Source organism: Aotus nancymaae, unplaced genomic scaffold (assembly GCF_030222135.1).
Source record: "Aotus nancymaae isolate 86718 unplaced genomic scaffold, 86718_ANA_hifiasm-v0.15.2.pri h1tg000059l, whole genome shotgun sequence".
In the NCBI taxonomy this organism is placed as follows: Eukaryota; Metazoa; Chordata; class Mammalia; order Primates; family Aotidae; genus Aotus; species Aotus nancymaae.
The window spans coordinates 1548590-1562119 of NW_026988473.1; the positions used below are offsets into that span (position 1 = coordinate 1548590).

The 13530-nt window shown below is 55.3% G+C and overlaps 1 protein-coding gene across 2 annotated transcripts in view; it reads right to left on the reverse strand.

The window, feature by feature from the left end:
• LRP5 (LDL receptor related protein 5) overlaps positions 1–13530 on the reverse strand; it is a 136077-nt gene that overhangs the window by 95844 nt on the left and 26703 nt on the right. Inside the window, exons 1-2 of one of the 2 annotated variants that reach the window (XM_012452959.3) lie at positions 6728–6959; positions 6101–6497 (exon numbers count right to left, since the gene is read on the reverse strand). In XM_012452959.3, the coding sequence (XP_012308382.3) occupies positions 6101–6497; positions 6728–6908 (578 nt within the window). In that variant the 5' untranslated portion in view covers positions 6909–6959. Of the gene's footprint in view, positions 1–6100; positions 6498–6727; positions 6960–13530 lie in introns of those variants that run through there. The other variant, XM_064364661.1, reaches the window with a different exon arrangement.

The window sequence follows — 13530 nt, forward strand, 5'->3', positions numbered from 1 at the left end:
CTCAAACCAAACGCACCCTCTTCCCTGCAGAGGCCAACCAGGCCCAGCTGCTATCACCAAGCCCTGCTCCCCTCACCCCGTGGGGACAGGAGAAGAGGGGCATCACATGGAACAGCTCTCCAAACAGACCCTTCAAGCAGCCGTCTCCTGTGCATCTAGTGAGAACCCAACCGACACAGGGAAGGTGGGAATTGCTATTCCCATTAGAGTGATGAGAAAACTGAGGCCCCGGAAGGCTGGCCTGTCCCAGGTTACAGGCACTGAGCGGCAGCTCTGGGAACACATCGTGTGTCTGCTGAGGGCCAGAGCCCAGCCTCATATGACTCACCCTTCACCAGCAAAGCTCGGGTGTGGGTGAACTTTTCCTGGCAGCCAGCCCAGTGAAGGCTCCCACATGCCCGGGGCAGATGCCTTGCTTTACCTGCATGTCCCCCACCCCTAGGAGCCTGGGCAGAGCCCAGACCCCCTACCACCTCCTGAGAAGGTATCGGGGGCATCAGTCTGGAGTGGGGGGGATCCACACAGGCCTCCCCAAAACGCTCCACTGTGGCTCATGGAAAAGGCTGGAAAACGTGCAGGAGCAGGGCCTCCGCGTGGAGCATAATTCACATTCCTTTACCGAGTTTCATAACAGAGGCCGCTGGTTTCCTTAAATGGGGAATTTGCAAGCCAGTCGGTGACCAGAGACTGGCTGGCGTGGATGTGCTCTTGCAAAGTCTCAAACGCTACCACAAGCCCAGCCGAATTCCACGGAGGAAAATCAACTTCCGAAGAAAAGGGCTGCAGCATAGCCTTCCAGCAGAGCCAGCTGCGGTTGTGGTTGTGTTATTTTAGGGAAGGGCCATTTTGCATTTTAAAGAGGGGGTTGGGTTTCACCCTGGCTTTAATTTGAGACCCAGGGGCCACTGCAGCCCCTCGTTGGGGCCTCCTCCCATGCTGGGCCAGTGTCTTTCTCAGGGACCAGAGGGTCATCCCCAGAGCCCAGTCTGCCACCCACGTGAGCACCCTGGAGCTGGGAGGGACGTGGCTTCCCCCAACCCTGCCTGGACGTCTGCGTGGGGCCACCTGCGTTGCTGAAACCGCAATCCAGTGGAGTCTCAGAGGGGCCCTCCTGGCTTTGGGGCTCTTGGTCAAGAAAATGGTCACATGCACACTGAGGTGGAAGCTCGGACCCAGAGACCCTTCCTGTTGATGGCCGGGGCAGGGACCCCTCCTCTGAGGAAGGACCCTGGTGCAGGACAGCACTGCGGGAGGGCACAGGAGATGATGAGGGCTCCAGCAGGGCCAGGAGGAAGGCCAAGATGCTCCTTGCAGCCTTGTACCCTTGGCCAGGATGGTGGACAAAACCTGCCCCTCCTCTGTCCCCACTCTCAGGACAACAGTCCTGCCCCGAGACTCAGCACCCACACTTATGCCTGAGGATCACTATTCAAACCAGTATTTGGCACGCAGTGGGTGCTGCCCATAGGTGCTGTGACAGGCTGGAGTCCTCTCCCTCCCCGGCAACATGAAGCCTAAGGAGAGGCAGGACAGGGCTGGGTCATCAGCATCATTGCATCTGATGAATGGGAGCCTGTATCCCACTGTTTTCACTCTCTCATTCATCAGGCAAAGGACAGGGTGTGGGGAGAGGGCCAGCAATCAACACCAAGGTCAACTTTGCCCCAGGGGCCGGGGTGGGAGTGAACAGCCACAGGTGTCATCCTGGGGAAGGCTTCTGGGAGAGAATTCAGAGGCAAGAAGGGAAAGAAACCATTTCAAATAGTTAAGAAAAGCCAGAGCCAAACAGGGATGGTCGGCTCCCAGAGATGGTGCAGGCAAAGCCAGCCCAGATCTGAGCACAAGGACGACTGCTCCCAACCAAGGGCCTCGAATCTCCCAACCAAGCGCCAAGCACCTCACAACCAAATACCTCCCAACCAAGCACCAAGCACCTCCCAATCAAATACCTCCCAACCAAGCACCTAGCACCTGTCAACTGGACACCAACTACTCCTAACCAAGTGCCAAGCACCTCCCAACGAAGTACCAGTTACCTCCCAACCGAGCACCTAGCACCTCCCAATGAGCAACATGCTCCTCCCAACAGAGCACCTAGCACCTCCCAACTGATCACCTCTCAACCCAGCACCAAGCACCTCCCAACCAACATGGTAAAAGCCATGAGGAAGTGAAAAGAAGAAACTGCGTGGGCACGGAGACTGTACTTCTGGTGGTGAGGGAAGGGCATTTCCACTATCACGACAGTGAACGCTTGTTGAACCCGCAAACTGTTCTTGGTGTTTTCCACATGACATGCAGCATGGTCACGCCTCTGTATAGACAGGGACACCAAGGCACAGAGGGACACCAAGGCACAGAGCAGCACCGGGCCATCCTTGATCATCTTTCTATCGAACCCACATGCAGAATGCCAGCAAATCCAGCTGGCTTTACCTTCAGAACAGATCCCGAATCTCGTCACTCCTCACCTTCAAAAGTGAGGGGTCCCCGCTGATGTCAGGATCCTGGTAACAACCGTGGACAGGGCTCCTGCCACCACCCTGCCCACCCCATGGCTCACTCTCCCTCCAGCCACTGGGGGGATGCCCTCAAGCATGAGTCAGACCTGGTGCCTCCTCCGCTCAAGACCTGATGCATCCTCTCCCCACACCTTGGGCCCCATTCCCCCTACATTCTGCTACAGTCCCTCAAACAGGCCCAGCTCCAAACTACCCCAGGGCCTTCGCACTGGCTATTCCCTCTGCCGGACCGTGCTTCCCCACACAGCCACACGGTTCTCAGCCTCATCTGCTTCCAGTCTCGGCTGAAAAGTCACCAAGAAGCCTTCCCAGCACTGGAGCTCTGACGGAAGCCCCTCATCACAGCCCCCAGGCACTGCTTTCTTCCCACACATGCATCCCTCTCAAATACTATTCACTTAACCATCTCCTCCCATTCACTGAAAGGGCCAGACACTGGGCTATGCCCGCTGCGTGGGGAGCAGGACTGAGGCACAAGGGCTCATAAATGCAGGTGGATGCCTGGTTGGGAGGTGAGGGAGCTGCAGCGACCCAGGCTGGGAGGGAAGGCGAAGACAGAGGAGCGCAGGTCCCAGCAACATGATGGCCATGGCAGCCGCTGGTGAGCAACTGCGGGCCTGCTTCAGGTGATGGCTCCCAGCAGGCTGCTATCTTCAGCCTCTCCCACCACTGCGGATGCCCCCTCCTAGCCAGAGAGTCTGCTACACCAGCCGACCCTTCCAGAAAGGTCAGTAACCCCACAGCTCCTGGAGCCACAGTGCAGAGGGAGAGGGCTGAGAGGGCGACCGTTCACCAGGTGGAACAGAGGGTGCCCCGGGGGTCAGCTGGCTCCCGGGCAGCTGCAGGTGGCCAGGCAACTCAAAGTGCAGCAAGGGCATGAGAGGGGCTCTGGTGATGAGCGGCTGCCCAGCGTGGCGCCCCTGGGAGGCCGGGAGCACTTCTCAGGTGGTAGGGGCACGAAACTGCCCTGGCCTGACCTCAGGGACTCAAAATACTTGGGCCATAAATTCCACCGCATCCCCGCCTGCTGGTACCCCATACTTGCACATGGCCTGGTTCAGATGCAGACCCTCCCTCGCACATACTCACACAGGCACATACACGTGCACAATCACGTGCACACTCACATGCACACACATATGAATACCTGCTCACAGGCATGCGCGCACACACACACATAGGCTTACACCCTCCCATTTCCACACTCAGTTGCTCAGACACACACACACCTGGCTTTCACACAAAACGCTGAGCTCTGAAAGGCTCCAGCCCTTCCCGTACATCAGAAGCCAGTCCAGGGCTTGCTAAGTCACCGCGCAGAGCAAAGAGGTGAACTCAAACGCCAGCCTTGGTGAGGACAGACCCTCACCCCACACCCTCATTCCCATGACCCTGGGCAGGCCCAGATGAGGGGTGTCCACAGGGTCTGGCAACTGGCCCCTCCCAGCCCAGCTCCTGCAGCCAGTGCCATGGGAGTCATGGGGAGGTAACTACAAAGGGCAATAGCAAGTTGGTGACCCCAGAACTAGAGCCCAGGGGTCTTCGGTCCTACTTGAGGTTGGACAGTGTCCCACAGGGCACAGCCAAGGGAAGGGTTCCCAGAGCCCTGACTTCAGGGAGGAGGGCAGGTGGGCTCCTGTGGCAGGTCTGGGTGCGTGACCGCCCACTTCTGGGAATTTCTAACTTAGAAGATCTAGAAGATCTAGGTCAGGCTGGGGGCAGTGGCTCACGCCTGTAATCTCAACACTTTGGGAGGCCAAGGCGGGTAGATCACTTGCAGTCAGAAGTTCGAGACCAGCCTGGCCAACATGGTGAAACCCCCGTCTCTACTAAAAATACAAAAATTAGCTGGGTGTGGTGGCACACGTCTGTAATCCCAGCTACTCAGCGGGGCGGGGGGCAGGGGCGGCCTGAGGCAGGAGAATCACTTGAACGCTTGAATCCGGGAGGTGGAGGCTGCAGTGAGCCGAGATCGCACCATTGCACTGCAGCCTGGGCAACAAGAGCAAGACTCTGTCTCAAAAAATTAAAAAAGATCTAGGCCAGCCCCTCATCCAGTGAGGTCCAGGCTGGAACTGCTGAGAGGCTGTGGTGACACTGAATGAACTAACAGGCAAAGGGCTTCCAACAGAGCCTGGGGGGTAAAAAAGAGGCTGCTGTGGGTTCTAGTCAAGACATCTGCCAACCAGCTCTGACACTGACCAGCAAGAAATCTGACAGGTACAACCAGGGCCAGGGCTCAGCACAGCCCAGGTAAGGGTGTGTGTCCGGCCCCCAGTCATTCCCGGGCTGCAAAAGGAGGGACAAGGGAGGGACAAGGGGCATCCAGGCAAACCATTCCCTCTGCTCGTTAGTGTGGGGTGAGCCTGGCCTAGCTGGCCACTGGAGCTGGGCCGCCCCTCCTCTCACTCTCCACCCCGGACTTCGACTTCATGGAGGTCCTTAGCTTTCCTGCCACTCACCCTCTCCCAACCTGGGCCAGGCCCTGAGCCTTAAAGGGCCGTGGTGAACTCAGCCAGACCAGGTGCAGAGGAGGACACAGGGCAGCTTCCAGAACAGACCCAAGAACACCCCCAGCAGGTTCTGCTTCCAGACCAGGAGCTGCACTTTTTCAGCCAATGCAGCTGGAAAGCCAGGAAAGGAGCAATTCCACCTGCCTGAGAGCCCGCACTTCCCAGGCTGTCCGCCACACACACAGCGAAGATGTGTTTAACCATTCGAACCCATGGCCAACCACGTCAGTTGCCTCACACAAGCAAGTTTAAAAAAGAAACATAACTATGGGCTGGGCACAGTGGCTCACGCCTGTAATCCCAGCACTTTGAGAGGCCGAGACAGCCAGATCACCCAAGGTCAGGAGTTTGAGACCAGCCTGGCCAACACAGCAAAACTCCGTCTCTACCAACAATACAAAAAGTAGCCGGGGGTGGTGATGGGCACCTGTAATCTCAGCTACTCGGGAGGCTGAGGCAGGAGAATTGCTTGAACCCAGGAGGCGGAGGTTGCAGTGAGCCGAGATCATGTCACTATACTTCAGCCTGGGTGACAAGAGGCAAACTCTGTCTCAATGAAAAAAAAAAAAAAGAAACGTAACTATGGAATCTCAAGGAGAAGTAATTCTCTCAATAACAACAAATCCTGAAAGCTGAGCTCTTTATTTTTTGAGACAGGGTCTCCTCACTTTGTCGCCCAGGCTGGAGTGCAGTGGTGGGATCACAGCTCATTGTAGTCAAGATCTCCCAGGCTCAAATCATCCTGCTACCTCAGCTTCCCAAGGAGCTGGGATCACAGGTGCGTACCACCATGCCCAGCTAATTTTTTGTATTTTTTTTTTTGTAGAAATGGGGTCTCGCCATGTTGCCCAGGCTGGTCTGGTCTCAAACTCCTGGACTCCAGTGGTCTGCCCGCCTTGGCCTCCCAGAGTGCTGGGATTACAGAAGTGAGCCACTGCGCCCCACCTGAACTCATTTTAAGATTCACATCTTTTTTCTGAAAAATAACTTGGGCTCACATATCAAGAGAGCAACAGTGATTACTCCTCGTCCCCGGGACCCAGGTGGAGTCGCAGCAGGGTTTACCCGTGAGCGGGGTTCAAGGCGATGGCCCTCGGCTGGTCAAGGTCCTGCCAGAAGAGGACCTTCCGAGACGTGCCATTGAGGTTGGCCACCTCGATGCGGTTGGTCTCCGAGTCCGTCCAGTACAGCTTCTTGCCCACCCAGTCGCAGGCCAGGCCGTCGGGTGAGACCAGGCCAGAGATGACCACGTTCTGGACGGCGACGCCCGTGTGGTTCAGGTAGGTCTGCTTGATGGCCTCCTCGCTCACGTCTGTCCAGTACACGGCTCCCTTGGAGAACTGGAAGTCCACCGCGGCCGCATCCTCCAGGCCGCTGACCACGATGGTGGTCTCCAGCTTGACTCTGCCGGCGTCCACCAGCCGTACGTCCCGGCGGTTTGCAAACAGCAGGAGTGGCGAGGCTATGGGACAGAAGCAAACCGTGAGGGCCACTGGCTGAGTCGGCGGGACACACACAGCCCCGGGACGGGGCACCATGCCCAGAGAACTCCTGGTACCGACCCCCCACCCCACCCATGCCCAAGACCTCCAGTTCCTTCCTTCCACCCCAAGGTGCTGTCAGGAAGCTGCCTGGGCAGCCCTGGCCAGCACCATTCAGAGGTTCCTGCCACACAGCAAACAGCCTTCTTACCGCACTCAGTGACAGCAACTGTTTGTTTAGAAACTGCTATGTCTGTCCCCTCAGTTGCAGGTGACCCTTCCTGCCATGCCAGCCACCTCCCACATCGTCCTCCAGAGGCTGCAGGGGCCCTGTCCTGTTCTGCAGAGAAGCCACACCCTCTTTGTTGGCCTGAAACCGGGAAGGGGGACATGAAGGCACAGTCCTGGCCATGCTGCCCACTACAGACCCAGCCACACTTTTTGAGGAGTTCAGAGCCCAGGCCAGACAGAGCCTCGAGATTCCCTTACAAGTCTTTGACCACTGTCCAAGCTCAGGCCCCTCTCCTTGGACTGTGGCCTCAGCTTCTCATCCACCCTGGTATTTCATTATTTCTCCCACCCTGATTCTATACATTCCTACAATGGACACATTTAAAGGGTCACTCTGGAATGCCACCCCTTGGCTCGGACCCCTTCAGCAGCACCCTGTGCCAGTGCCGTGCAGAACGAGGTCAGACTCCCCAGCCTGGCCTCCAAGGCCTTGGCCTCCGGCCTCACCTATGCTTCTCTCCACCCCCCCATTCCAAGCATTCCTGATCTGCCTGCAGCTGCGCTGGCCCCTCACCTCCCTCCGCCCCCCAGCCCTCAGCTCTTCTGCCTGTGCAACAGGCCTCGTCTCACAGACAAGGGTCTCATCCTCACAACGGGCCAAATGAGAATCAAGAGAGGCCTCAAGACCACCACCCTAACAGAGGCTTCAGATGTCACCCCAGGAGGGCCCCGCAACCCCCAACACAGACTCAGAGGGACTAAGAAGCCACACGAGGTATGAACACAAGATGTGGACACGAGGAGGTAAAGACCTCCAGGGAGCTCCATGAGTCCATGTCTGCTGCCAGCAGGGCTAGGCTGCGCTGCCCACAAACACCCCCAAAAAACATCTGAAGCCTTGGCTCGCAACAGCCAACATTCCTCATGGAAACTGCAGACCCCTGGGTCCTCCTGTGCAGATGGGGGAGCCCAGGCAACCCCTCACTCCCACCTTCACCAAGAAAGAGAAAGCCAAAACAAACTGAACTCAGGCAATGACAATCACAGAACTGAATCCTGTATTGAGTTCAGTCAGTTTCATTTCAGCAGGGGAAAGATCTGCAGCCTCCATGAGGGTCCCTGGGAGCACCCAGGATCAGAGCATGGCCAGAAGACCCCGGGGCAGTGGGGTAGATGGTTGTGAGCATGGGCCCCACTGCCAAGACCAGCACCAGCTCAAACCCTGCCCCACCCCCCCTTTCCCAGGGGACATGCTCTGCAGGACAGGAGGACACACAGCAGGCCTGAGGCCATGGGAACGACAGCAGGGACTCCACCTCCCCACCCCCTGTGCTGTCATCACCTTAGGTCTACCATTCTTTGTGGCAATGAGGGACATCGTGAAAACCCAACAACAGGAAGGCACAGGCAACAAATAAAGACAAACTGGACTTCATGGGAAGTTAAAGATTTTGTGCATCAAAAGACACTATCAAGAGGGTAAAAAGGCAACCCACAGAATGAGAGAAAATACTTCCAAATCGTAGCTCTTCTAACAGATTAATATCCATGAAATAGGGAGAACTCCTAAAACTCAACAATGAGAAAACAGCCAACCCAACTCAAAAATGGGCAAACACCTTGAACAGACATTTCTCCAAAGACAACATATAAATGGCCAATAAATACATCAAAACAGGCTTAGCATTCCCTTAATCATCAGGGAAATACAAATCAAAACTACGATAAGATACCACCTTGCATTGCTTAGGATATCTACTATAAAAAAAAAAAAAAGCATTGGTGAGACATGGAGCAACTGGAACCCTCGTGCACCGTCAGCAAAAACGTAAAATGGTGCAGCTACTATGGAAAACAGCATGGCAGTTCCCCAAAAACTTCAACACAGAATTACCACATGACCCAGCAATTCCACTTCAGGGTATATACCCAAAAGATTTGAAAACAGGGACACGATCAGATATCTGTACATCTTCGATCATGGCACCGTCCTTTCCAACAGCTAAAACATGGAAGCACCCAGGCGCGGTGGCTCACACCTATAATCCCAGCACTTTGGGAGGCTGAGGTGGGTGGATCACCTGAGGTCAGGAGTTGGAAACCAGCCTGGCCAACATGGTGAAACCCTGTCTCTACAAAAAATACAAAAATTAGTGAAGGATGGTGGCAGGCACCTGTAATCCCAGCTAACTTGGGAGGCTGAGGCAGGAGAGTCACTTGAACCTGGGAGGCGGAGGTTGTAGTGAGCCAAGATTGGGCCACTGCACTGCAGCCCGGACAAGAGCAAAACTCCATATTAAAAAAAAAAACAAAAACAAACAAACAAACAAAAAGAAACAGGGAAACAACCCAAGTGTCTACTGAGGGATGAATGGCGAGGCAAAATGTGCTCCATGTACAAGTATTATTCAATCTTAAAAAGGAAAAAGATTCTGGCCAGGCACAGTGGCTCATGCCTATAATCCCAGCACTTTAGGAGGCTGAGGCAGGTGGATCACCTGAGGTCAGGAATTCAAGATCAGCCTGGACAACACGGGGAAATCCTGTCTCTACTAAAAATACAAAAATTAGCCAGGTGTGGTAGTGGGCACCTGTAATCCCTGTAATCCCGAGTAGGCTGAGGCAGGAGAATCAGGTGAACCTGAGAGATGAAAGCTGCAGTGAGCTGAGATGGCGCCACTGTACTCCAGCCTGAGTGACAGAGTAAGACTCCATCTCAAAAAAAAAAAAAAGAAAAGAAAAAGGAAAAAAGAAAAATAAATTAAAAATGAGATGTTACAACTGCAGCGGAACTGGACATTCTGACCTCTCACAAGAGGAAATGGCCACAGCTAAGGCATTTATCCTCAAATCTCACCCCTGGCCTACCGCAAACAGGTCCAAACAGATAACGAAGAAAATCAGGGTCAGAGGCGACAACTCTCTGCAGCTCACAGGCAGGGCCGCCCAGGCCCCATCCCTGCCCAGGCTTCAGGCAACATCCCTCGGGCAGGAGAAGGCAGCAGCCCTGGAACGCCAGCTGAAGGGTCTGCATTTCACCTGCACCACCCACCCTGCAGGCACCCCAACTCCAAGACACTGAGTTCCCTCCACTCGGTAAGGCTGCAAGGGAAGATCCCAGGTCCCTGTCCCCAGGCTCTAGGCACATTCAAGGGAGTGCAATGCCTGCTACCAGGAGGTCTGGCTAACAGGTGCACCAAAGGATCAGATGCCAGCCACAAGGGGGTCCGCAGGAGTGCAGGAATCATGCGCAGGATGCAGGAGCAACTGGGGCCTTCAGAGATGGAAGCAGCATTGAGGCCTGGGGGCAGGAGGGCCCTTCGCAGGGAAGAGAGCTGTGTGTGAGACCCAGAGGGCATTGGTGGCACAAGCAGATGGAACCGTCACCAACAAGGACAACCGCAGCGCAACCAGGCCAGGCTGCCCCCGACAGTGTGCTCCCACTCATCGTCCTGCCCACTGGAGCAGGATTACTGATACTCCCAATTTGTGAATGAGGCCAACTGTGCCCCATGCCCCGGCTGCCCCTGTGGTCAGGGCCCCCGGCTTGTCCCCACTCATCCAGTGAAGGTGTGATCCTCCTAGGCACACTGTAATTCCATGCTTCTTGGGGTCACAGGCCCTTTGAGAAATTGGTCCCCCTCCTCAGACACACGCACCCAGACACACACACACACACACACACACACACACACAAACACACACACAGAGTGCTGTCCCCCAGGCCCCATGAAGTCCCTCTACCAGGGTAGACACAGCTCCGGCCCAAGAGTCCCCTGCTAACACAGGCAGAGTGGGACCAGACATGGAAACTTCTACTCTAAATTAGCCTCCTTGGACAACAATGACACAGATTGTCTCGGGAGGCAGCTAGCCCCCACCACTGAGGGTATTCAAGCAGGTTGGGGACTGGGCGGTCAGGCCTGCACATCGCCAGGCAGACACTAGCCCCAGTGTCTCTGATGCTAGAGGGCCCCACAGACAAGAGGCCTCCCCTGGGCTGTATCATCCAGGCAGGAGGGGAACCCAAGTAAAGGCAGGCACACCTGCCCCGAGGGGCAGTCCACAGTGCCAGCAGCCCAGTAAACCCTTCCCCACTACAGCAGGAGGTCCCAGTAGGGGGCCCTGGCCAGCCCAAAGGAGGGAGGCAGGAGATCTTGGAAACCCTGGGTACAGAAGCCCTAGCTCTGCCCTGCTCTTTCTCCCCAAACTGGAAAGACCACATTTCACCACAGTTTACACTCTCGGCTGTTCAGGTGCATTCTTCAAAGGCCAGAGATGGGGGTGTTTTTTAATTTCCTGTGCTTTTCCCAACCCACACTTGGGGAGGCCGAGAGAGCTGGGCAGCCGCACAGGCCCTGGGGACATCTGTGGGCACAGCCAGGGTGAGGCCCGCCGTGGCAGGCAGGCTCTTTCCAGGAGCTGCTCTGGCTTCTAAGATGCTTGGAAACAACCGCACACTCAATTCCTAAGTTTAAGAGGAACCCACATCACTCCCCCGCCACCTGGAGAACTGGCTTTCCTTTGGAAGGACCTGGCGGTGGCCCCAGGGTCCTCAGCAAGTGGGAGGGCTCTGTGTGGGTGGCCCCTGCCCTTCCCCAGCAGGCAGAGATGGCGCCTCCTCCTCTGCCCCCCCTCCTCCCCACCAGGGCCTGTGGAGCCCTGGGTGATGGGGGCAGCCTGTCACTGAGGGGCCCTGTGCCAAGGCCCTACAGCCCCCTCTTCTCCAAAGGGGAAAGAAACCCAGACGGAGAAAACCCAGCCCTTGGTGGGGAGGGTGGAGAACATGGCGGGAACAGAATCTGATGGGAGGGAGAGAGACGTGCCAAGTAGCAGAGTAGAAGGGCTGGCTCGGTAGCTCACGCCTATAATCCCAGCACTTTTCGAGGACAAAGAATCATCTCAGGCCGGGAGTTCGAGACCAGCCTGGGCAACAGAGCAAGACCCCATCTCTACACAAACTTCTTTTAAAGCTTAAAAAAACAAGCCAGAGGACAGTTTAGGAGAGAAGTCTATAGAAGCAGCACGAGGAGGAGGAGGCACCAGGAAGGGCTGGCCATGGGCACTCACTCTGCCAGCCGGCCCACCCAGGCACCCAGGACACAGGCCCAAATGGCTCCGTATTCCCGTGGGAGGTAATAGACAAGCAATGAACACAGCCAATAAGGACACCTTAGTAATGTTAGATCCTTAATGCTACAGATCAGGGAAACAGCGCAGGGTGAAGGAGCGGGGGGCTGCGTGCTACATGAAACAGTGAGAGCAGGACTTCCTGGGAGAGAGGGAGCCAGTAGGCCTGGGCAAAGGTCCTGGGGTGGGAGCACATGGAAACAGAGAGTTGGGGGAGAATGGCAGGTGCTGGTCCTCTGGGCTGATCCCACCAGGTGATGTGTCCATATGCCCAAAGTCTCTCATTTCACAGACCCCTGCAGGTCAGGGGTCACAGCTACACAGCCCCCGATACCTTCAGAAAGGTGCCTTGGCCTGCCCCAGGTCATTCCACCCAGTGATGACCTGCTGACCTCTGGCCAGAGCTCTGGGCAGTGTAATTTGAGCAGGAGGAGAAGGGAGGGCAACAGATCTGGGGCGCCGAGGGAGGCACAGGCTGCGGCAGACACCTGAGGCTGCACCTTGGCACCTCCGTCCTGGGTTTGGGTGAGGGGTGGACAGGCTGAGGGCTGGAGCAGCAGGGCCAGCCACCATCAAACCCCAGCACCCGTCAGATCACCACGAAAAACAGAACGTCATCTGCAGCCCAGACTGCAGAACAAACCTTTCAGAAAACGCGGTGGTAACTGTTGCATCAGGAACATAAAATAATTACACCCTCGCCCCAGGGATCACCCCTGCAGGAATCTGTCCCAAGAAACACCAGAAAGAAGGAAAACGTCTTAGTCACAGTATTTAGTGAGGCCTTATTTGTGAAAGCAAAGAAAATAAAAAATAATAAATGATCTCCAACGGCAGGGGTAACTAGACTATTATCTTGGTAGAAAGGCTGCACCTATTAAAGTAGGAAGAAAATGACTGCGGTCACATCAAACACGTTTGACATGTCAAAACCAAAAACCACACACACACACAGCATAACCGTGAACCATGATTTCTACTAGAATGAATGGCAGTTATGAGAAAGCGCCAGCTTTGAAGATTGAGAAAGGAAAGCTGGCCTCATTAGGTAGACGAGTCTCTGGGTAATACACTGGTAATACTGGTAAATATATACTTTCTAATATATTTTTTAACTCCAAATTCCATTTATGTTCCTGTGTAGCTATTTGTGCAAATATTTTGTTCAGGACCATACATCACAAGGGCAAAAGGGCCAGGTCAGCTCTCCAGCCCAGAGTGACCGGCTCAGAGCAGACGGCAGACTCCAGGGTTAGCAGCCTGGCTGAGACCTGGCCCTCGTGAACCCCTCAACCCCTGACCTCAACATCCTGTCCGTGAAATGGGGATAATTATTACTGCACCTCCACATCAGAAAGTGAGACGCTTAAACAGGATGCTTCATAGAAAAGTGCTCAAAAGGTAACCGCCAGACGGGGTAGTGGTTTTCATTAATTAAACGTTGCCTTCATCCAGCCCCGGGCCAGCTCCAACACAAAGCATACGGCATTGACTCAGACTCAGGGCCCTGGATTGAAAGCCCGGCCTGGCCTCCAGCTGTGAGATTCGGGGCAGGATTTCCCATCTCCCAGAGCCTCAGTTTCCTCATTTATAAAGCAGGAAGTGATAACTCCTTTTATTTTTGTTTTTTTTGAGACAGAGTTTCACTCTTGT